The 25,617-nt window shown below is 35.2% G+C and overlaps 1 protein-coding gene and 1 pseudogene across 7 annotated transcripts in view; one reads left to right on the forward strand and one right to left on the reverse strand.

The window, feature by feature from the left end:
- Positions 1–25,617, forward strand: part of LOC125398368 (complement factor H-related protein 2-like) — a 73,530-nt gene that overhangs the window by 36,194 nt on the left and 11,719 nt on the right. For 5 of the 7 annotated variants that reach the window (XM_087906453.1, XM_087906456.1, XM_087906454.1 and 2 more), the window contains 3 exons: positions 11,034–11,216; positions 12,409–12,585; positions 24,064–24,258. In XM_087906453.1, the coding sequence (XP_087762579.1) occupies positions 11,034–11,216; positions 12,409–12,585; positions 24,064–24,258 (555 nt within the window). Of the gene's footprint in view, positions 1–11,033; positions 11,217–12,408; positions 12,586–18,881; positions 19,040–24,063; positions 24,259–25,617 lie in introns of those variants that run through there. The other 2 variants (XM_087906457.1, XM_087906459.1) reach the window with 2 other exon arrangements.
- On the reverse strand, positions 20,129–20,822 carry LOC148122126 (transcription factor BTF3 pseudogene; annotated as a pseudogene).

Raw genomic sequence — 25,617 nt, forward strand, 5'->3', positions numbered from 1 at the left:
TCTACAACTGTGACTTCCATATTAACACATGCAGACTCTCTGAAACTAGCTTCTTCATATCCTGGAAATCTAAGCCTTTAGTGACATCTTAGGTCTCAGGGAACAAAGCTGAAAAACATCCTTTCTCTGCTCATCTGCCATCTGCATTTATTCTCTGAAAATGGTTCTTCAAAATGTTGTCCACTTTTTCTTTGTTGTTTGTTTTATTTGTACTGAATTTTGAGACTACTTAGTATACTGTGACTGTTAGCCTTCTGTAAGCTAGTGCTCTTCCCATGTGTTTCCTCACTTTTTCAGCTCTGCTTACATTCTATAAGTCTTTCAAGAACAAATGTTTACTTTTCACGATTCTTGTTTCTATTAGTTCTTTGAGTATTCCACACAACATATTTTGACCATATTCAGCTTTCTCCCCAAACTCCGTCCATATCTGCCTCTTGTCCCCACCCACCCATTTTTTTTGTTCTTAAAGAAAGTCATATGTGTACTGTCCCTTAGCTATTCTGTGTGTGTTCATCCACTAGAGCATTCCCAACCCTCTTGCTCTGACAGAATGAACAGCTTGTGTCAGACAAAATGCCAGCATCAATAAGGTAGTAGACACAATGTCTCACTACTAACGGTGGCTCCATTGTTCAATGATAGTAAGTTTTTGTTCTAATGCTCTTCAACAAACAAGAAAATTTCAATAATTGTTTCTTTTTTCTGGAAACCAAAGTGTCATTGACTAAGTCAAAAGCAGATGTTTTTCTAGATCATATTTTACTTTTAGGTATATGATCAATATTTGTGTTAATTATATCAGCATGAGAAAAATGTTGAAGTTTATTATTTTGCATTTAAACGCCTAAACGTTACTGTTTTATTTGATGAATATTATCTTGAGCCTGTTTTGGGGCTGAGGCTCTTGGATGGGGTGGTGAGTGCAACAGGGCAAGAGTTCCTTTGTTTCACTGAGCCTACACACAGCAAGCTAGTCCTTTTTTCTGTAAGGTCCATGGCCAGCAAGCGGCCCTGATCCTGTACCAGAAGATCCATCAGAGAGGTGAGTGTGTTCCTGACCTGTCGGCAGAATCCATGGAAAGGGAACACAGACAACCCTCAAACCCCTAAACTTTCTGGTCATTCTGTAGGGGATTCTCTCCCCAGCTACTGCCTTTCTTTTCCTATCCCAACCCAGCTTGCTCCCAGGTACCCCTTTCCTTCTATAAGGTCATAAGATCCCCCAACTCAGCCTGTTTTGGGGCTGAGGCTCTGGGGACTGGGTGATGAGTACAACCAGGCAGGAGTTTCTTTGTTTCACTAAGCCTGCAAGCAGCAAGCTAGTCCTTCTGCCTGCCAAGTTCCTGGTCAGCAAGGGGCCCTGATCCTGTACCAGAAGATCCATCAGAGAGCATTTGAAGGAGGAGATTGGCAGGCGCCAATGCAAGAATTCCTCCAATAATATGAAAAACAACATGATAGCACCAGAACACGGCAAACATACAACAGGAAGACTTGAACACCCTAATCCAGAAGAAGTAGAAAAAATAGACATTATGAAAATGATAGAATCCCTTAAGCAGGATGTGAAAAAATCCCTTAATGAAGTGGATGAGAAGAAAGACAAAAAAATTGAAGAAATGAATAAATCCCTAAAAGATACCCTAGGAAAACAAGAAAAAACTATCAAACAGATAATGGAAACAGTTCAAGATTTGAAAACTGAAATGGAGGAAATGAAGAAAATACAAACCAAGGGCCAGCTGGATATGGAAAATCTAGGTAAATGAACAGAGATGACAGAGACAAGCATAACCAACAGAATACAAGAGATAGAGAAAAGAATCTAGGATGCTGAAGACACTATAGAGAAAATAAATGCATTGATCAAAGAAATCAACAAATCCAACAAATTCTCATCACAAAACATCTAGGAAATCTGGGACATCATAAAAAGACCAAACCTAATGATAATAGGGGTAGAAGAAGGAAAAGAATTACAGATCAAAGGCCCAGAAAATATAGTCAACAAAATTATAGAAGAAAACTTCCCCAACCTAAAGTAGGATATTCCTATGAAGGTACAAGAAGCATACAGAACACTGAATAGACTGGATCGAAAAAAAAAAAAAAACCTCACCATATAATAATCAAAACACAAAGCATAAAGAATAAAGAAAGAATATTAAGAGCTGCAAAGGAAAAAGGTCAAGTAACTTATAAAGGTAAACCCACCAGACTTGCACCTGACTTCTATATGGAAACCATGAAAACCAGAAGTTCTAGATAGATGTGCTGCAGAAACTAAGAGACCATGGATGCAAGCCCAGACTACAATACCCAACCAAGCTTTCATTTACCATCAATGGAGAAAACAAAATAGTCCAGGATAAAAACAAATTTAAATAATACGTAGCCACAAATCCAGCCTTACAGAAAGTAATAGAAGGAAAATCACAAACCAAGGAATTCAACAATGCCCACAATAATTCAGACATCTAGCAACACTTCGCCAGCACAACTCAAAGAAGTGAAATACACAAATTCTACCACAGGAAAAAAAATGAAGTTAACAACCACGGGTCATAAATATCACTTAATATCAATGGACTCAATTCACCTATAAAAAGGCACAGGCTAAGAGATTGGTTGCAAAAACAGGATTCAACATTCAACTGTTTACAAGAAATACACCTCAACCACAAAGACAGTCATCTACTCAGAGTAAAGGATCAGGAAAAGTTTTTTCAATCAAACAGACCTAAAAAACAAGCAGGTGTGGCTATACTAATATCTAACAAAAACAACTTCAAGCTAAAATCAATCAGAAGAGATGGAGATGGACACTTTATACTCATAACAGGAACAATTCATCTGGAGGAAGTCTCAATCCTGAATATCTATGCCGCTAATATAAAAGCACCCACCTATGTAAAAGAAACAGTACTAGAACTCGAGGCACACATCAAACCCCACACACTAATAGTAGGAGACTTCAACACTCCTCTCTCACAAATTAACAGGTCAATCAGACAGAAACCTAACAGAGAATTAGTGGAGGCAATGAATCAAATGGACAACAGACATCTATAGAACATTCCACCCAAACAGAAAAGAATATACCTTCTTCTCAGCATCTCATGGAACCTTCTCGAAAATTGACCACATACTCTGTAACAAGCAAACTTCCACAGATACAAAAAAAAAATATTAGTAACCTCCTGTGTCTTCTCGGATCACCATAGAATAAAGTTAGAATTTAACAATAATTCTACCCCCAGAAAGCCTACAAATTCAAGGAAACTGAACAGTCAACTACTGAATCACCCCTGGGCCAGGGAAGAACTAAAGAAAGAAATTAAAGTCTTTCTTGAATTCAATGAAAATAAAGACACAACATACTCAAACCTATGGGACTCTATGAAAGCAGCGCTAAGAGGAAAGTTCATAGCTCTAAGTGCCCACATTAAAAAAAAAAAAAAAAACGGAGAAAGCTCACATTAGAGACTTAACAGAACAGCTGAAAGATTTAGAAAAAAAAGAAGCAGACTCACCTAGAAGGAGTAGAAGACTGGAAATAATCAAACTGAGGGCTGAAATCAACAAAACAGAAAGACAGAAAACAATTCAAAGAAACAGTGGAACAAAGAGCTGGTGATTTGAGAAAGTCAACAAGATTGACAAACCTTTATCCAAATTAATCAAAAGGCAGAGAGAGAACATGAAAATTAACAAGATCAGAAATGAAAAGGGGGACATAACAACAGACATTGAGGAAATTCAGAGAATCATTAGGTCTTACTACAAAAGCTTATATGCCACAAAGCTGGAAAATGTAAAAAAAAAATGGACTTCTTTTTATATAAGTACCATTTACCAAAATTAAATTAAGACCAAGTGAACAATTTAAATGGACCTATAAGTCGTGAGGAAATAGAAGCTGTCATTAAAAAACCTCCCAAACAAAAAATCAGTATTTTATCAGAACTTCCAAGAAGAGCTGATACCTATACTCCTTAATGTGTTTCACATAATAGAATTAGAAGAGTTATTGTCACACTCTTTTTATAAAGCTACAGTCACCCTGATACCAAAACCACACAAAGAGCCAACCAAGAAAGAGAATTATAGAACAATCTCACTCATGAACATTGATGCAAAAATTCTCAATAAAACTCAGGCAAACAGAATCCAAGAACACATTTAAAAATTAACCATTATGATCAAGTAGGTTTCTTCTCTGAGATGCAGGGCTGGTTCAACATACAAAAATCTATCAATGTAATCCATCATATAAGTAAACTGAAAGAAAAAAATATGATAATTTAATTAGATGCAGAAAAGCATTTGACAAAATTCAACACCCCTTTATGAAAAAGGTTTTGGAGAAGTTAGGGAAACAAGGATCATACCTAAATATAATAAAAGCAATATATAGCAAGGCAACAGCTAATATCAAATTAAATGGAGAGAAACTCAAAGTCATTCCACTAAAATCAGGTACAATACAAGACTGTCCACTCTCACCATATCTCTTCAACATAGTTCTTGAAGTTCTAGCAATAGCAATAAGACAACATAAAGAGATCAAGGGGATTCGAATTGGAAAGGAAGAAGTCAAACTTTCGTTATTTGCAGATGATATGATAGTATACATTAGTGACCACAAAAACTCTACCTAAGAATTTCTACTGCTGATTAATACTTTCAGTGATGTGGCAGGTTACAAGGTCATCTCAAAAAAATCAGTAGCCCTCCTATACACAAAGCATAGAGAAGCAGGGATAGAAGTCAGAGAAACTTCACCATTTACTATACCGACAAATAGCATAAAGTATCATGGGGTAACTCTAAACAAGGAAGTGAAAGATCTATTTGGGAAAAACTTTAAGGCATTAAAGAAAGAAATTGAAGAGGACACCAGAAAATGGAAGGATCTACCATGCTCTTGGATGGGTTAGGATCAACATAGAAAAGTGGCAATTCTACCAAAGGCAATCTATAAATTCAATGCAATCCCCATTGAAACCCCAACAAAATTCTTCACAGACCTTGAGAGAACAATAATCAACTTTATATGAAAAAACAAAAAACCCAGGATAGTCAAAACAATCATTTACAATAAAGAAACTTCTAGAAGCATTACCATCCCTGACTTCAGATTCTATTAGAGAGCTACAATAATGAAAACAGCTTGGTACTGGCATAAAAACAGAGAAGTCGACCTATGGAATCTCATAGAAGACCCAGATATTAACCCACAAACCTATGAACATCTGATTTTCGACAAAGGAGCTAAAAGTATACAATGGAATAAAGAAAGCATCATCAACAAATGGTGCTGGCATACTTGGATGTCAACCTGTAAAAGAATGAAAGTAGATCCATATCTATTACCATGCACAAAACTCAAGTCCAAATGGATTAAAGACCTCAATATTCATCTAAACATACTGAACTTGATAGAAGAGAAAGTGGGAAGTAGTCTACAACACATGGGCACAGGAGAGTACTTCCTACAAATAACCTCAGTAACATAGGCAATAAGGGCAACATTGAATAAATGGGACCTCCTAAAACTGAGAAGCTTCTGTAAAGCAAAGGACACTGCCATTAAGACATAAAGGCAACCTACTGTTTGAGAGAAGAGCTTCACCAACCCCGCATCAGACAAAGGTCTAATCTCTAAAATATATAAAGAACTCAAGAAACTAGACTTTAAAATGCTAATTAACCCAATTAAAAAATAGGGCTCTAACTGAACAGAGAATTCTCAACAGAAGAAGTTCAAATGGCCAAAAGACACTTAAGGTCATGCTCAACCTCTTTAGCGTTCAGGGAAATGCAAATCAAAACAACTTTGAGATACCATCTTACACCTATCTGAATGGCTAAAATCAAAAACACCAATGATAGCCTTTGCTGTAGAGGATGTGAAGTAAAGGGAACACTCATCCATTGCTGGTGGGAATGCAAACTTGTGCAACCACTTTGGAAATCAGTTTAGTGTTTTCCCGGGTTTTTCGGGGTCAACCTCTCCCAGGATCCAGCAATACCACTCTTGGGAATATACCCAAGAGATGCCCAGTCATGCTAAAAAATCATTTGTTCAACTATGTTCAACAACATTATTTGTAATAGCCTGAACCTGGACACAACCTAGATGCCCCTCAATGGCGGAATGCATAAAGAAAGCATGGAATATATTTGCATTAGAGTACTACTCAGCGGTAAAAAACAATGACATCTTCAATTTTGCTTGCAAATGGATGGAAATAGAAAACACTTTCCTGAGTGAGGTAACCCAGTCCCCAAAAGATGAATATGGTATGTACTCATAAGTGGATTCTAGCCATAAATAAAGGACGTTGAGCCTATAATTCGTGATCCTAGAGAAGCTAAATAAGAAGGTGAACCAAAAGAAAAACATATAGTTATCCTCCTGGATATTTGAAGTAGACAAGATTACCAGGCAAAAGTTGGGAGCACAGGGGTGGGTGTGGGGTGGGTGTAGGGAGATGTGGAAAGAGAAGGGAGAAGGGGAGGATTGGGGAGAGCTTGGGGGAATGGGATGGTAGGGATGGAGGAAGGGTGGATATGAAAGCAGGGAAGTAGATATCTTATTTAAGGGATCCATTTTAGGGTTGGTAAGAGACTTGACTCTAGAAGTGTTCCCAGCTGTCCAAGCAGATGTTCCCAGTTTGTTCCTTGGGCAGCTGAGGAGAGGGCGCCTGACCTGGCTTAATCCTATAGCCACACTGATGAATATCTTGCATATTACCATAGAACCTTCATTTGGTGATGGATGGAGATAGAGACAAAGACCCACGTTGGAGCACTGGACATAGCTCCCAAAGTCCAAATGAGTAGTAGAAGGAGGGAGAACATGAGCAAAGAAGTCAGGACCGCGAGGGGTGCACCCACCCACTTAGACTGTGGGGCTGATCTAATGGGAGCTCCCCAAGGCCAGCTGGACTGGGACTGAAGGAGCATGTGATTAGACTGGACTCTCAGAACGTGGCTGACAATGAGGGCTGACTGAGAAGCCAAGGACAATGGCACTGGGTTTTGATTCTACCTCATGTACTGGCTTTGTGGGAACCTAGTCTGTTTGGAAGCTCACCTTCCTAGACCTGGATGGAGAGGGGAGGACCTTGGACTTCCCACAGGGCTGAAAACCCTGACTGCTCTTTGGACTGGAGAGCGAGAGGAAGGAGGAGGGTGGGAGGAGGAGGGAAATGGGAGGAGGTGGAAATTTTTAATAAAACAATAAAAAAAGATTATCTTCTATGAAATAGAAATTAATAATTGCTAAATATGCACTCATTCTGTGTTGTTACTGACTCCCTGTTCTCTTCCACTGTATGTTTTTGTATATTCACCAGCATCAAAAATATCTTTAGTGACTACTGCATTATATAAGCCTTAATATCTTATAACATTAAACCTTCAATACCCTACTTTCTGAACAATTTAATTTAAAATAGTCAAACATTAAACAAAAGTATTGGTTGTAGCAATCTATCATTGGAGAAGTGTGATATTTCTATTAATTAACATATTTTATAATGCTTACATTTGCTTTAAAATATCTGGATCATTGAACATTTTGAAGTATTGTTTCACACCTCTGGTCCCTTGTCATGTGACTTTTAACATTATCTTGCTTATGAACATAAAATGTTTTCTGGAATGAAATTAGAGACAATTGATATAGCATAATTTAATTTTTATATTGATGACTACAATATACCAGTATATTTATTTAGACCTTCAGTTTCCTCTAGGATTGTTCTGTTGTATGCAGCAGAAAGGCCCTGTTTTATTTTGTATTGTTTAGGTACATGTTTTTTATACCGAAGCAATTATATTAATCTTAAACATTTTTCTTGAGTGAGTTGTATAATCTGTGGTTTTTAAACTGCATTAATTTTTAACTTGTCTAATTAATTGACATGGATGTCCATAATATTCTGATTGGTATTTTAAAATAGGTTAAAAAAATGTGATATAATTCCCATCATTACTGATATTGGTAATCTGTGCTGTCTCTACTGTTCACTGCGAAATTTGTTTAAATGTTCCTAACTTATGGGTCTTTTTATAGTATCAATGTGGAAAGTTTATTTTATGTACGAATGTGTTAACATATTACAAACTTCATTCCTTTTTCTTTTCTGCTTTATTATTTCAGTTCAGGATGTGACACACCCTCCCAAACACATTTACCCACTTTAATTTCTTCTTTTTCTAATGTCTTAAGAGAGCCTCAGGTAACTGATATCGGGCTACTGTACTTTTCAATGTGTCTGTTGAGTGCAACCAGCTTCCTCCATGTTCTCTGTTGCATCCCGTGGATTTGTTTGTGTGATTTCTCCGTTGATGCTTAGAGCCAATGGATGAGCATTACCAAATGCTTTTCTGAGAATTTTTGTTGGGGTAATAACATGTTGCCACAGTGTATTTTCTTTCACAACCACCAAAATCTTTGAATAAAGAATCAGTACCTTGCTAAAACCACTTGCTGCTAATGATTAGGATTGGATATCTTCATGAGTAAAACTGAGTTTCATTGATCATATTGGTCCTTTGAAATTTATTGAGACAGGCTTGGGAGCTTTTTCTTTCTAGCTAGTGTGTTCAGAATATCAATAAACCTCTGCTGGGATCTTATTAAAGAATTTAGGTGCTCATAAGGAAATCTTCCACTTTTTCAATTTAAATATCGCACATGGCAGGCATTCTGGGAACCTTTGACCTTAAAATTTGTGATCATTTTTTTTTCTGCTGCTGTCTTGCATCACAGAGTCTTGTACTTTGTTGTAGTATGCTGACATCTGGCCAGAGAAGCTAAGGGAGAATGGTGGTAGGGACCCGCTATTTTCTGCTCAATGTTTTCTCTCTTCTCTGCTTTTCTTTTTTTTTTTTCAAAGTTTATTAAATTATGAAAGTTTCCATTTTCACCCCTCCTCCCAACACCCTCCCACACCCCCCTCCCCCTCCTCCTCCTTCTCCATCCCTAAGAGCAGTCAGGGCTTCCAGCCCTGTGGTAAGTTCAAGTTCCTCCCCCCTCCCTCCAGGTCCAGGAAGGTGAGTATCCAAACAGACTGGATCCCAAAAATCCAGTATATGCAGAGGAAACAAGTCCCAGTGTCATTATTAGTGGCTTTTCAGAAAGGCTCCGGGCCAGCCACATTCAGAGAATCCGGCCACATTCAGAAAATCTGGTTGGATCCCATGCTCATTCAGTCCCAGTCCAACTGGCCTTGGTGAACTCTCATTAGATCAGTCCCCCTTGTATCAGTGGGTGATCGCACCCCTCGCGGTCCTGAGTTTTTTTTCATGTTCTTTCTCCTTCTGCCCCTCATTTGGGCCATGGGGGGGCTCAGTCCGGTGCTCCAAGGTTGGTCTCCGTCTGTATCGCCATCCATCGTCGGATGAAGGATCTACGATGATAAGCAAAATCTTCATCAGTATGGTTATAGGCCAAGGCCGGTTCAGGCACCCTCTCCTCTGTCTAGAGAACAGTCTGGGGATCTCTCCTTGGACCTGGGATCCCATTTATAATCAAGTCTACTGTAAACCCTAAAATGACTCCCTTAGTTGAAATATATTCTTCCCTGATCCCATATCCATCCTTCCTCCCTCCCCCCATCTCAATCCACCGAGTTTTCCCCATTCTTCCCCCTACTCCCTTCTCTCTAACCCTCTCCCCTTCCAACAACCCTCCCACCCACGCCCCCATGCACCCGAGGTTACCTGGGACTCTTGTCTATTTCAAGTCTCCAGGAGGATAAGTACATGATTTTCTTCACTTTCACCTTCTTATTTAGCTTCTCTAAGATCTCGAATAATAGGCTCAAAGACATTTAATTATGGCTAGAATCCACTTATGAATTTGCCTTCATTTCAGGTTTCAAGTCTTGAGCTGTTTCCATTACCTGTTTGATCACTTTTTCTTGATTTCCTAGGGTATCTTTGAGTGATGTCCATCCATTTGCATGCAAAATTCAAGATGTCATTGTTTTTTACCGCTGAGTAAAACTCCATTACTTTTCTCTCATTTGGCTTCTGCATGATGTGTTTACCTTTTGGAGTTTTCAGGGTTTGTGCTTTTGTTAGTATTTAGTTCCTTTCCAAGTTAACAAAGTGAAAACTTTTATTGAATTTTAATCCTCATTGAATTCTAAACTTTATTGTTTTTCAGTTGTTTGATGAAGTTTCTGCCCCTTCACTTTTTATTTTTTCCTCCCAATATATTATCTAAATTTTTTATTGGCATTTATATAAAACATGTAGTGTTTTCTTCTTTGATTTCCTACTTATCCATAAGCAAGCAAATATGTGTTCTGGGACGAAATCTAGTAACTGGATTTAATTATTATTTTTATGAAATATGTTTTTTTTCTGGTAAATTTCACAATTTCACAATGAAATATTATTCAACTGATAAGAAAAGTGAAATTTAAAAATTTACTTTTATGCTTTCAAGTCCAGTTATTTAAGACTTAGGGGACATCATGTTGTCATGAGAAGATTAATTTTTTGTTTGGTTCTCGTGATCTTTTTTGAATATTGCACATCCATTGTATTTTAGTCATGAGGTTACAAAGGCATTTCAAATTCTTGGCACTGGATTCCGTTTTAACTGTGTAAACAGATATTTTCCAAGATTTTCACCATACCTCAGGAACCCTAGCTGGGTAAATAAGTCTAGGTGCCCAAGAGAGCTAATTATTCTCAGGTTTAAAGAAACTGCAGGAAAAAAAAACATATTGTTTATAGTTCCGCCTTTCTGTAGAATTGTGGATAGCCTTGAACAAACAAAAGTAATACATTTTAGATGGAATTATGAGTGATTTAAATCTTGATATGTTAGAAAACATTTTAGACTATATATTGTATATCTTTAAACCTATTATTTGTTTTCCTTGTTCAGTAATGTGAATGATTTTGATTATTTCAAGTATTCATGTACAAGTGATTAATGACTATTTTTAAAATATTATTGTATAACATGCTCTCAACCTTTTTACTTCTTTCCCATTTAGAGACATGCTCATATTCAGATATAGAAATTGAGAATGGGTTTCTTTCTGAATCTTACTCTACATATGATCTAAATAGAAAAACACAGTATAGATGTAAACAGGGATTTGTAACATCGAATGGAGAGACATCAGGAACAATTACCTGCCTCGAAAATGGTTGGTCAGCTCAACCTTCATGCATCAGTGAGTACTTCATTTTATTGCTGCCATTATACTGGTGATGTATAAAGGTTTAGCTTTATTCTTCTATAAGTGGCTGGTGTTAGTTCTTGATGAGTTTTAAACTTCAAAAAAATGTGCTATTAGTTTTTCATTTTGGACTCATTTTTGTATTATAGAGTTTCAGCTCATATCCATGTTAAATGCTTCAAAATACCCTATACTTTTAAACATAGTGAAGGTTTTTTGACCAGCTCCATTTTTAAAGATGTTCTTCCTTGCATATCAATGACTTTGTTCCTAGAAATAAAAGTAAATTTCTAGGTGAAGATGTATGTATGTTTATATCTCAGAATATGTGATAACATTATAGTATATATTTGACACTATCAGTTAAAGTCAATTTCAGAAGGCCTCCCTCTTAGAAATTCTTTCCAAATATCATGATATTGAAAAGAAAGAAGAAAATGCTTATAAGTAGCAGCAAACCTTGGTGTTTTAGGACCTACAGATAATGAAGGTTTTCTAAGAGTAATTAATTCAGCTTGTCTTACTTATCAGAAAGCTAGCCAGTGCTATTTTTTAAAGAACTATTTAACATAAATTAAATGTTAAGTGTGGTTTATGATATTTACTGCTTTCATAATTTCTAATTTTCATTTATTGTAGTTTTACAGGATCTATTTAAAGATAAAACAATGAAAATTATTACCATGTAAGATTTATGTACATTAAATTATAATTAGCAAGACTTTTTGGATTTTCTTTTTGTGAAAGAAAAATACCTCTAATACAATATAACAAATGCACAAGGTTTAAATTTAACTAATCTATTTTTCTAGATTCTATGTTGCATATAAACTACTAAATATACTATTTTAATTCACAAACTATTATTGCACTTCATAAAATAAATATATTTGCACTTGTCTATTTATTTATAATATATTATAAGTATAAGAAAAATAAGCTAAGAAACTATTTTTAAAATAAAGTTTTATAAAACTTAATTAAGACAGTAAAAGCTAATAGAAGTATATTTTCATTTAATAACTGCTTTGGGATAATGATTTATTGTTGGTCTTCTAAGGTTGTTTTTATATAGTATTTAATTGTTATCAAATACTAACCTGGAACCACTTTTGTTCTCATGGGAATTGCTAAGATTGTCCACTGACACATTAAAAATAAAATCTTCCACTTTACTTTGTTTTAGAGTCTTGTGATAGGCCTGTATTTGAGAATGCTGGAACTAAAACTAATAGCACATGGTTTAAAATCAATGATGAATTAGACTATGAATGCCATGTTGGATATGAAAATAGACATAAAGATACTAAAGGTTCCATAATATGTACAACTGATGGATGGTCTGAGAAACCCTCTTGCTATGGTGAGTACTATTTTTTCTGAATATTTTTTTACATAGCAAAAAAAATTATTTATGTATTACTTAAAACATGAACTTCCCAGAATCTTCCTTCTGTTTTAATATGAACTGGGAAAAGCATTTTTTGAGGACTAAGAATGATCCTATTTGTTTTTAGTATTTCATTGCATTCATTTGTTTAACCTGTATGTTTACAAAGAGTGCTTATGTTTCTCAATGGAGGTTTGCACACCACATTAAACATGAAAAAGTCAGAGAACTTGTGAGTCAGCTCTGCCTTTTCCTCATGTGAGTCCCAGGGATTGAACTCCTGTCACTGAGCATGGAGGTAAGCTCTCTCACTGACTGAGCCATCTCAGCAGTTTAATAATCTGGTTTTTTTAAAAAATAATGTGTCCATCAGATGTAGATAGCACATTCTTGTGTTTCTTATGAGCCTGGAACACGAGGTTTTAGATTTGAGAACATGATGGGCTACATGCTGAGTCTCTGTTTCCATAAACAAATAAACAACAGGCAAAAATAAACTAATTATTCCTTTTTTGATCTGAGAATATCAAGGATCTATGATTAATATATAATTGTTTCATTATCATATAAACATGCTTTTAGGTATTTAAATTAGGTCTCCAGTACCAGAATTATTGATTTGAAGTATAAAACTATATCACTCAGATTTGAAGAATGAAAAGGAAAGAGATGGACAATTTGGAAGAGAAAAAAATTGAAAGCAAAAGGAAAGTATTGGCTCAGGACAAAGAACTGCTTCTGGATAGAGAGGAGACATAGGAAAAATGGTGATTTATAAAGGTAGAAGGGGAACCTGTTGTTAGGATTGTAAGGTCTGAGGAAACATTGAAGGAAGACTCCAGACTCAAATAGTAAGCAAGAGCAAAGAGAATTATTAATGTTTCAGAATGCATGCAGAATCATTCACTTGTCAGAAATGGCAATTATGCTGAGAGGAGCGTGCTGGCTCCTTTTTAGCATGAATAGAGGAATTTCATAGATAGCTAGGTCATCTTAAACATTATTGGTTACTCAATAGTGTATTTTTAATTGATTGAGGCTTTATCTTTGGACATACTTGGGTAAGTTTCAAGAGGGTGGCAGGAACTATGCTTGAGATATTGTGGGGCTGACTCAGGCCTTGTGCTCTTTCCCTTATCTCAGAATGTAATTTGTTGATGAATGACCATTTATTTGAAGAGATACACGTTTGCCCTTCTGTGAGAACTGAAACCTTAATTCTGTTGTGAAAGTGGGAAAGTTTAAACACTTCATGATGAGGTGTACAATTTTATTTGGGATTGTTATTTAGGTAAGCAAAAGGGGGCTTTTTGTTGGACATCAATACTTTGATAGCTGGAACTTAGTAGTCAACCTCAGGAGGAAGAAGAGGCCAAAAAAGGACTAGACCTTGGTGGGTAGTTTCGGGATGCAATCTAATGGTTTATAGCCAAGCAGAGGGAACAGATAGAAGGGCAAGGCCTGACAGAGCCATGTTTGCCATGCCTGGGCTGGCCAGAATCCCTTCGGAAAGGATAGCATCAGAAATTTAGAAATTTGATTTGCAGTATCAAGGGTCAACTCAAATATAAGGGATTAAGAATGTCTATATCTGTCAAGGTGATATACACCTGTAATCCAAGAATTTGGGAGGTAGAAGTATGAGCATCTTGAATTTGAGATTAGTCTAGGAGACATATAAAGATGTATCATAAACAATTAATTCACCACAAATAAAAAATTCAAACTAAACAAATGGTAACAATTAATTTCCTTCTGATTATAAAAAGTTCAAGAGTATGAAATTAGGGCTTTCTACAATATAGTGCTCAAATAGAATGTAAGGGTAAGGGAAATTACTTCATTTGGAAAATAATTATCCCTCGGCCTCAGCATTGGTCTTAGCATTACACATATAAAATTTTAAAAGCTATGAAATTATTGATGAATGTGACAAAAGTTTTCCTGTGGAGATGTTATATAGGCATCCACTCAGTCATTCCAGATAAGGAGTTCATGACAGATCAACATACAGATACCACCGAAGCCCAGCTTTATGACCAATGAGTTTTATTGGGGTTACTGAAATATGAGTGAAGAGTTACTTATAAGAATAGAAATGTCTCAAAGACAGCTGTATCACCAAGGCCCACCCAGCCTGGGTAACTACCCACAGAAGCATGGAACGTAGAATACACTGAACAGCCTGCAGGTAGCTAAACGGGTTGGAAAATGTTTTCCAAGTGACTCGGTTGATTTAAACTTCTTCCAGGCAGATGGACTTGTTTTTGCTTCTTCCAGGCAGCTGATATGGTCTCTATGAAGTCTTCTATTTTGTATCTATGCTTGTCTGAGTATCTTCTTTGCAGCTTGCCTTGTCTGAGAATGACTCATCAGCTTGGCTTGTTTACTTGGGAGTAAGGGGCCTACTGAATCTGGCCACTTTCAGGGAATTCCTGAACCTATTTAAAGTTCTTTACATACCTGCTAAAGAAGCTTCCCTACAAGATGAGATATTTTAATCTCGGATGAACTCCAAGACTTTCACAATCTGGTTCCACACCCTTGGTAACTGGTTACTAAACAAAAACCCTCTTCTTATTAGAATTTATTTATGGTCATGGTGAATATCTGAGTGACCCCAGACTTTTAATAGCTGTGAGTTTTCTAAAGGCTGATTTTTCTCTACTAATCTAAAATAATCAATATTAAAATAATTATGTGGGAATTGTTTCCAGACACTCTAATATTTATGTCATTCTTGTGTGTTCTATTGCCAGGCCCAATGTGAGGTTTTGGTTATTTGCTTTAGATATGGCTTTTAAAGCTTCCATTTAATTTCTGTTGCTAATGGTATTCTAACACTTGATTCTTGAAAGTAGGAATTTTATGTATAACCATACTTTTAAAATTGCAATCTTTAATTTTATAAATTAGAGAGATTTCAAACAAAAACATGTTTATTTTTGTAACAATTAACAATGTCAAAAAGTTTTAAAAAATTAACTGTAATGGAGAATGTTACACATTCTTAATTTGAGTCAGAATAATTAACAGTTAATAATAAGAGTTGAAAATACAACAAAATTACTTAGTGTGTTGTAAATATTCAAACATTCAACTAAGGTTAAGGTTTTGTATATGTTTCTTATGCTCTTTTATATTTTAAAATACACTCGTTTTATTTTCCTAACCTCAAATACATTAGAAATTATTTTGCCTGTTCTACTTTCTCAAATATATTAGACTGAAATAACTTTGAAGATGTTATAAATATATGGTATAGCATTAGTTTCAACTATAAAAGAATGATTCTGTGTGGTCAGAATGGAGTAGTTATGGTAGTTGTGAACTTAACATTAATAATTCTTTGCAGAAATTCATATCTAGTAAAAATAAGTTATATTATTCAATCCTTTAACAAATATATTACATCAGCAAACATTTCTCAAACTTCAATGTGAATTTGGGGGCTATACAAAATGTAATATGCAGCATTTTTCATAAGCAAGAGGGTTACTAATGTTTTCATGTGAATGTATATGAGAGAGATAAAACTACTTTTCAGTTAAATATGCACTCTAATTATTTTACATTTCAAGAAAGATAATGCCCCATTCCCTTTCTACAACAATACTTATTTGTTGAAACCAAGAAAGACAAATGTAAAGTTGGAGATTTGCTGAAATTTTCTTGCCAACGAGGATACAGAGTTGGACCAGATTCAGTGCAGTTCTGAAGAAGAAGAAGAAGAAGAAGAAGAAGAAGAAGAAGAAGAAGAAGAAGAAGAGGAAGAGGAAGAGGAAGAGGAAGAGGAAGAGGAAGAGGAAGAGGAAGAGGAAAAGGAAGAAAAAAGAAGAAGAAGAAGAAGGAGGAGGAGGAGGAGGAGGAGGAGGAGGAGGAGGAGGAGGAGAAAGGGAGAGAGAGGGAGAGAGGGAGGGAAGGAGGGAGACAAGGAGGGAGGGAGGGAGGGAGGGAGGGAGAGAAGAAGAAAGGAAAGAAGTGTCTTGATGTCTTGGGGATAACTCTAACCAAGCAAGAAAGAGACTTGTAGAGTATAAACATATAAAATTTGAAGAAAGAAATTAAAGAAGACATCAGAATGTGGAAAAATATCCAATGATTATTGATTGGCAGGATTAATATTATAAAAATAACAAATGCTTCTATATGCATTCAACAGATTTAATGCACCCACCTCTCAATAGTCCAGCACAATTCTTCACAGAAATTTAAAAAATACTCTTCAACTGCCTGAATAAAAACTAAATCTCAAGATGACTGAAACAATCCTGAATGATAAAAGAATTGCTGGAGCTCTCACCATTCCAGACTTTAAGTTATATTACAAAGTGTTAGTAATAAAAATAGTATGGTATTGACATACTGATATAAAAAGACACATTGATTAAAGGATTACAATTGAAAACCCAGATATAATTTCACACATCCACAGATGTGTGAACTTTTGACAAAGGAGACAAAAAATACGCACTGGAGAAAAGATAGCATCTTCAGGAAAAGATGTTCAATTTGGATAGTTCTATGGGGAAGATTGCAAATAGAACTATGTCTTTCATCCCTAGAAAAATGAAAACTCCGGATGGATCTTCATATCTTCATAAGACTGAATACCCTGAATATCATATAAGGAAGAGTTGAAAATTCACTTGAACTCATTGGTACAGTAGAGAATTCTCTGAACAAGACACCATTAGCATAGTCAATAGCACACTTTAGTGAGATAGAATCTCCTAAAACAAAGGGGTTTCTATAACAAAAGCTACAATAATCTAAACAAAGTGGCATCCAAAAAAAATGGGGAAATTTTTAAACATAAAAAGAAAGAGATCATATTCCCAATCACAATAAACTAAAAAAAATACTTAGGAATAAACCTAAGCCTGGGTCTATAGGACCTGTACTGTGAAAAAATGTTAAACCAGATTCAAATTCAGGGGAAAAAAGCATAAATACCCAAAAGTTATTCAGAAAAAAGCAATAATACAGGGAATACCCTTCAGATTTTAAGATATATTACAGTCATTGTGTAAAGACAGTATGTGATAAGCACAAAACAGACATGTATACTAAGAAAAGAATATCAAACATCAAAACATAAGAACATGTAACTTCAAGCACTTAATATCTGACAAAGATGTGAAAAACATATCCTGAAAAAATTATTTTTAACAAATGCTACTAATAAACCCAGATGTCTAAATGCAGAAGAATGAAATTATGCCCGTATCTACCACCTTGTCAAAAAGCTATCAGGCATAAAAGACCTAAACCTGCAATCTGAAACAAACAATGAAACTACTAGAAAAAAAAACATAGTTTGTATCCTGCATAATATAGGTATAGACATAGTCTTTCTTTGTAGTTCTACATTGTCACAAGAATTAAGGATAACAATTGATATGTGGAATTTCATACAACTTGTTTCTCTATAGTTAAAGAAACATTCAGTGAGATGAAGAAGCCCACAGAATGAGGAAAATATTTGTTAATACCCCTTTGAATATATATTAATTACTACACAATATTAACACATATTACTTAATATATTTATATATTATTTTTCTATTTATTATTATGTATAATCTTATATATATAAGATTATAAATATATGTATAAAATTAATATCCTGAATACAGAAAGAACTCAAGGACAAAAATATCAAACAAAAACATACAAATGACCCTTTCAAAAATGGGCCTGTAATTTTCAGAGAGAATTCTCAAAAGAAGAAAAACAATAGCTAAGAAATATTAAATAAAATTTTCCCTATTAGGCTGACAATACTTCCTCTAAAAACCAAGCACAATCTAAGAAACACACTAAAACTAGGCAAGAGAAACACTCTTCTGGGTTATTGAGTCCAAAGCAATACAGACTATTGTTGATTACAGCTGGTTGTTCACAACAGATGGAAGATAGGTCTCTACCAATGAAGAAAAACACCATGTTGAAACACAGGGTCTGAAGGACCTGAGCTGGGCCTTTCATGAATGACTCATCACTGATGACCAGCATTAATGACACCGGAAGTTGACAGGCAAACTTCGAGAAAAGAGAAGCAACCAACAGTCCTACCAGCAAAAAGGCAAAAAGGTTTAAAAAAAAAAGTTTACTCTCTCATCTTTTTCTCTCATTACTTCAGTTTGATGTTCCGGGAGACTGGCTCTTTCATTGCTTAATAATTCTAAAATGATTAACGTAGAGTATTAATGTGAAAGCAATGAGTAAACATTGTTTGTTTTGCCCTTCTCTTGTGATCTTTGATATTTACCAAAGTAGCTTCCAGTAATCAAAGTCATGCACAGAGTTCCCAGAACACCACCACTGCTGGAGCGCTTTATGTTTTAGAGAATGGGATGGTATAGTGTGTTGCTCTTAGCCAGTGCCTACCTAACCTTGTGCCTTTCTGCAGCTGAAGAAGAAAGTAAGTGGAAAAATATTTGCAATATCTACTCTCTAGTCAGATGAATTTTCTGTTATGTGTACAAGAATACTTTTTAAAACATTATAAATTTTATTAAAATATTGGAAATAGAAAATAAACTATAAAAGTACTTAAGTGAAGAAATAGGAAACATGTTGAATTATAGAAAAAAATTATTTATGGATATAGTGTGTGTAAGCAATTAAAGGAAAAATTGAATAAAGGTGGTTTTCGCTGTTTTATGAACTTCAAAGTGTGAATACCCTATAAATATGATTTGGAGAGAATAAATTTTATTTTTCAGATTCATAAAGAGCTAATGTAACCAAATGAATTCTCAAAGTTAAACAAAAATTGACTAGTACAAAGCTCCTGACAGACTCTAAACATCTCTCGGTCTGTGTGAGGTTCATTTCATCTTCATAGATTGCATAAGTCTTCACTTTATAGTCATTAAAATGAGTAACTTTTTCTATTTCAATCAAATCATCTTTTATCAAAACAGAAATGTCTTCAGTAAGACAAGGAAGAGCACTGTTATTTTTGTTGTAAACTATCAAAAATGCCAGTCATTTGCTCTTTTTCTGAACTCTCCAATGAACATAAAAAAAATAAAATGAAATTATCTTTCCTTTAGACTGACATTGTGTCTGAAGACAATCCCTCGGTGTTTGACAATTCCATCACATCCCCAGAATCACAATCCCCAAAAGAGGAGTTCGATTCAAAAATTTAGTCACTGTGCTTAACTCTGGTTTCAGAAAGACTTTATACTGCTACTTAGGTTTTGCTGATCTTTATAGATAATTAAGGCAATTTAGATAGTTCTTCATTTCTCACATAAGTAAAAAAGATAGGAACAAGATAATGCTTTCTAAGATTCACCCTTACAAGATTTGTAATATTATTTCAGAGATTTAAAGATACTTTGTTTATTGTGTTACCACATTTCTCTGTGAGTTATGGTCATCCTCTTTAATGAGAAAAATATTACATCCTGCCAAATGACAGAAAATATTAATTTCATTTTTTTCTTTCAAAACTTTTAGGCTTATTTTTATTTATTTATTTTCTTCTAGGCAGAGAATGTCATTAACCCTTTTCCAAACTTTATTCCCAGGCTTCTTCAGCTTAATTTGCTGCAAAGAATGAATTGTGTTTAAGCAAAAACTGAAAAGAGCTGCAGTGTCCCAGGGGCTTGGGCTTAAAAGTATTAGCGATCTAGATTTGATCAGATCCGTAAACAAAAGACCTTTAAAAAGCAGCCATGATGTAAAATAGCAGCTCCTGTAACTTCTGCAAGTGTCGCTTCTTCAGCCTCATCAAAATTCTCCACCAGGTCTGGGACTTCATCAGCATCATCCTCTCCAGTAGCAAGGGGTGCTTTTCCATCCACAGATTGCCTGGGCAGAGCTGCAGCCAGTCTCCGTAAACTAGTCAGGCTGCCTGCCCCAACCTGGTTTAGAATGCTGGGAAGCATTTTCTGTCAGTTGCTTTGTCTCGGCGTGGCCTGTAATGGTGAAGGTGTTTGCTGCCAGAGACGCCTGAACTTTAGGGTTGTTAAAATGGATCACTGTTCCTTGGTTTGTAAACATGTTCACCTCTTCAATACCAGAGATACTGTTCACTCCTAACGTCTTTAAAGAGAACTGCAGTTTTTTTTATCATCTGCTATGGCTGTTCTGTGAACCACCTTCTTTCTGTGAGCAGTTCCTTTCCCATCAAAGCGCACTTATGCCTGCAGCTTGGCCAGTTTTGCCTGGTTCATGATCGTTTCTTTCATCTTGTAGGAGTGGAAATGGGGCCGTGCGGTGCAGGGGACTAGGATTCGCGCTCAGGGGATCTCGGGCGGACCAGTTGAGATAAGGTGCACACACACATACACGCGGGGACGCAAGATGGCAGCCAATTTTTAGATTTATAATAGTTTATGTTTCTTTCTTTCCTTTCCTCCTTACATACCATCCCATAGTCACCTGCTGGTTCTCAAACCATGCCATGGCCTCCTTTTTGATTAGTTGTTAATGCATATATCTATCTATATCTATATCTATATCTATATCTATATCTATATCTATATCTATATATATATATATATATATATATATATGTTTGCTAGCCCAGATCATACTATTGTATTGGCAGATACTGTGTGTCTGGTTCTGGACCAACTGGAAAATGACCTACAATAGTAACACCTTTGATTTTGAATGAGTGAATTTACTAAGAAAGAAGGAAGTCAGAATAAAAGAAAAAGTCGTATATAAGAGCTTGACAAATAGATGAGAGATGAGCCAACAGAAAGACAAACAGTCAAAATGTTATTTCAGGCCCTGAAGAAATATGAGGCAAGCGTTGGCATTAATCCTCAAAGGTGGCTAATTTATGACAGCCATCTCAACCTGCCCTCTGAGAGTCTTCTTGGGTGATGTTTCTATGTAAGAATATATAGCAACATATAGAGATCACATGCTCAAATCAGATACTCACAACTTTCAGAAGAAATTGTCTGAGAAAGTAGAAACAGTAAGCTGGAGTTTCCAAACGCACTCCTCCCAGTACTGAAATTCACCATGGTTTAACTTTCATTTGTTTTCTCTGCTCTGCCTGGGAACCCAGAGGGGGAATGCAGTTGGCTGCATTAACGTGATTACTCAGTTTCTATACAAAATCTACAAGCTAATTTGAAGATGTTGTCTTGCTATATATATATATATATATATATATATATATATATATATATATAAATATATATATATTGGAAGCTTCATGGTTCTATGTTTTGAAAGCAACCTGACTAGAAGAAAAAAAAAAGATTGCCTCATAATTCTTCAGGGTATTCTGGTCAGTCAATCTGGTATTTTGCTATCAGTCATTTTGTCTGTCTATCATATATATATACCTATATATATAATATATATATATATATATATATATATATATTCTACCTAATATATATTCTACAAACCAATTTATTATTTTACTTTGGCTTGTCATATTCTTGGTCAACTACGTTAGTTGAAACATAAGATATGGACATTATATATAATTTTTCAGACAGTACAACTATTATCGTAAGCCTGAAATGAAAGGCAGTTGTTCAAAGACCATCACTGATCTTCTATATGCTTTAAATCTCAGTTAGAGATGATGTTAATAAGGAATTTATAGGAAGGAGAAAAGAAGATGGTGGAAAATACAAATTGTATGAATGATATAAGGACTTTTGATATCCCCAGAAAAGAAAGTTGAAGGAGAATTTAGGGTCCTGGGGAACGGTCATGAATCTCTATCATAAGTACCTGAAGCAAATACTTGTGTGAACTGTATTTTTTGTTATCTGTTCACATATTGACCAAACAAAAAGAATCAATACACTAAAGTCACATTTTTATATAAACAAAAACTTTACATACTTACAGCGGCAAAGCATTTATGTATTATGCTTCATTAGGCACCAAGGAAATTGTGAAGGATTTTAATCCACAAATGGAACACACTGTGATATGCAAAAGAAAGCAAACACATAAACAGGCAAATAGGTTGCAAGGCAAATGTGTGTGTGTGTGTGTGTGTGTGTGTGTGTGTGTGTGTCCCATATTAAAGATATTTTCAAATTTCTATCAGAATGTACAGGGAGAATAATCATTTCCATTTTTATTGTTTAGGTGAATAAGGAAAACTAGGGAGGTAAATATTCATAGCCAGCAGCATCGCTATTAGATGAGTGGTGTGGGAAGGGTTTTAAAGGAGGTTGGCGTACAGTTAGAGGATGGTAGCAGTGTTATTCAGGAAAGACAAGAACATGTGCAAATAAATGAATGCAAATAAAATTCTGTCATTTGGGAAATAGACAAAGAATATCTGAAACCACATCCTACCACATACATGGAGGTTTTACCAACAATATCTTCAAAAATACCTAACACCAAATATAGCAGGTTAGCAGTTTCGGGTTCCATGAGGCTAAATCACATAGGAAGAATAATTTTAAATATCATGCAAAATTGAGAATTAACCCTCAGTTAATGAAAATGAAATGTTTCACTATTTGTGAGGATATGACTGCAAAATATTACCAAAATTTCTAATATACACTATGTAGTCTAGGTAAAAGTTAAATTGACAACAAGGGAAGCTATGCAGTGTGCATGTAAGAGCACCATATGATTTTTGTGTTCTATTAAAATTTCATGTGGAATAACTTTCCTAAAACAAATCTAAAAGTGTTTACCTGTAGAAAATTGTAAAAATTTGATAAAAGACCTAACAATTTACATGTTAACTATTTTAATGTATTTATGCCTTTATATGTAGATATTGAACATACACATTATTCTAGGGAATTGTATTTAAAGACTTAATGTCATCAGATTTAAGCTGTAGTTTTATGTTAATTGGATTGATCTCTTTGATTCTTTGTGCCTTGTTAATTTTAATGAAAGTACATTTATCAGAAGCCTGACAAAATAAAATTATGTTCCTATATATCATACTAAACTAACGACTCAACATATTTACTACTCCCATGAAACATACACTAGTGAAAATCCTGGAAGACACATTAATGATATCAATGAGAAGAACGAGGAAGGATGGCAAAGCCAGCCCTCCCATTCACCCATAACTCACTAAGCAGTCAAGTTTCTATGCTAGCATTCTATTTCAGTTTTTAAAAAGTCTTGTTGGGCCACCTTTTTGAATACTCCCAAAAACTTTATAGTTCATATCAATCCAAAATATAAACTTCATTTTTATTAATAATAGCAGTCTCAAATATTCACATACTCAAGGAGTACTGGCTAATTAAACATAGCAGTGGGTTCATAGAGAAATTATTATACTTATTTACAAGCTTCTTGGTGTTTCTTGGTTCTTCAGTGATGAAATGATACACCAGAAGGCACTTAAACTATATCCACTTAACCTATATGAAATAAAAAATGATCATCAGATACAAAAATATTGATGTTTCATTAGTGATGATTAGCATTTGCTTTTTTGTCTTTGTTTTATTTTTCCAGAGAGACTTTGTGATTTTCCAAAAATAAGCCATGGAATATTATATGATGCAAAGAAATATGACTCACTGTCCCCTGTTCCTAGTGGGAAGGTTTTATACTACTCTTGTGAATATAATTTTGTGTCTCCTTCAAACTCCTTCTGGACTCGCATAACATGCACAGAAGAAGGATGGTCACCAACACCAAAGTGTCTCAGTGAGTAAATGCCTATTCTTAGAAGAATACTGACTGAAAGAAAGAGAAGAAGGGTCCGTGGGGTCCAGAATGTGACAGAGTTGGGCTGTGGAAGGGTCAGGTGCAGTCTTTACTTTGTGAGCTATTTTTCTTAGAAAAATACAATGAAGAACATATTGTCAACAGGTGATCTACAAAAATAGTTACTAACTGAAAGCTGATAATGAATATATTTGACAACTAACGGATCTTGTCAAACATACACTTAGTAGCAACGAATAATATAATAATAATGCAAAAATAAGTCACTTTGTGTATCCACTGTGTTTGGATGATCTTTTCTCTCAAATATTCTTTTTTAAATTGTTTTTATTGAGCTATATATTTTTCTCTGCTCCCCTCCCATTCTCCCCACTCACCTTCTAACCTATCTTATGATCCCCATGCTCCCTGTTTACTAAAAAATTCTTGTCTTTTTCAAGTGCCTATATAGATTAGATCCATGTGTATCTCTCTTAAGGTCATCTTTGTTGTCTAGGTTCTCTGGCATTTTGAATTTTAGACTGGTTTGATGTAGGAGTCTCTCTGTATGCTGTGAATATATTCGATTAATGAATAAAGAAATTGGTTTGGCCGATTACAGGGCAGAATAGAGCAGACAGAATTCCAAGCAGAGATAGAGGAGGAAGTAGACTGAGTCAGGGAAACACAATAAAGCCACCAGAGAAACAGACTCCTGAATCTTGCTGGTAGGCAACGACCTCACGGTGATGCACAGATTAATAGAGATGGTTTGATTTAAGATGTAAGAGTTATCTAGAAATATGCATAAGCTAATAAGATAAGCAGTATTGTAATTAATACAGTTTCTAAGTGATTATTTGGGGCCTGGGAAGCTGGGAATGAAAAAGCAGTATCTGCCAGCAATGGAGAAATGTTCACTTTACCTCACAGCCTCTCCAGCATAAAGTTGTCATCAGTGTTTTTGATCTTAGCTATTCTTACAGGTGTAAGATTCTTAAAACTATACTGAAAGCAGGCTGATATTATCATAAAAACAGAAAGGAGGACCAATGGGACTGAATTGAAGACCTGGTAATCAATCCACAAACTTCTGAGCATCTGATTATTGACAAAGAAGCAAAAAATATCAAATGGAAAAAAAGAAAGTATATTCAACAAATGGTACTGGCATAACTGGGTATCAACATGTAGAAGAATGAAAATAGATGCATATCTATCACCATGCACAAAACTCAAGTCCAAATGGATCAAAGATCTCAACATAAAACCAACCACACTGAACTTCTAAGAAGAGAAAGTGGGAAGTACACTTGAACAAATTAGCACAAAAGACTGCTTCCTAAATATAACACCAGT

The sequence above is a fragment of the Myodes glareolus genome, chromosome 5 (assembly GCF_982192425.1).
Source record: "Myodes glareolus chromosome 5, mMyoGla1.1, whole genome shotgun sequence".
Classification (NCBI taxonomy): Eukaryota; Metazoa; Chordata; class Mammalia; order Rodentia; family Cricetidae; genus Myodes; species Myodes glareolus.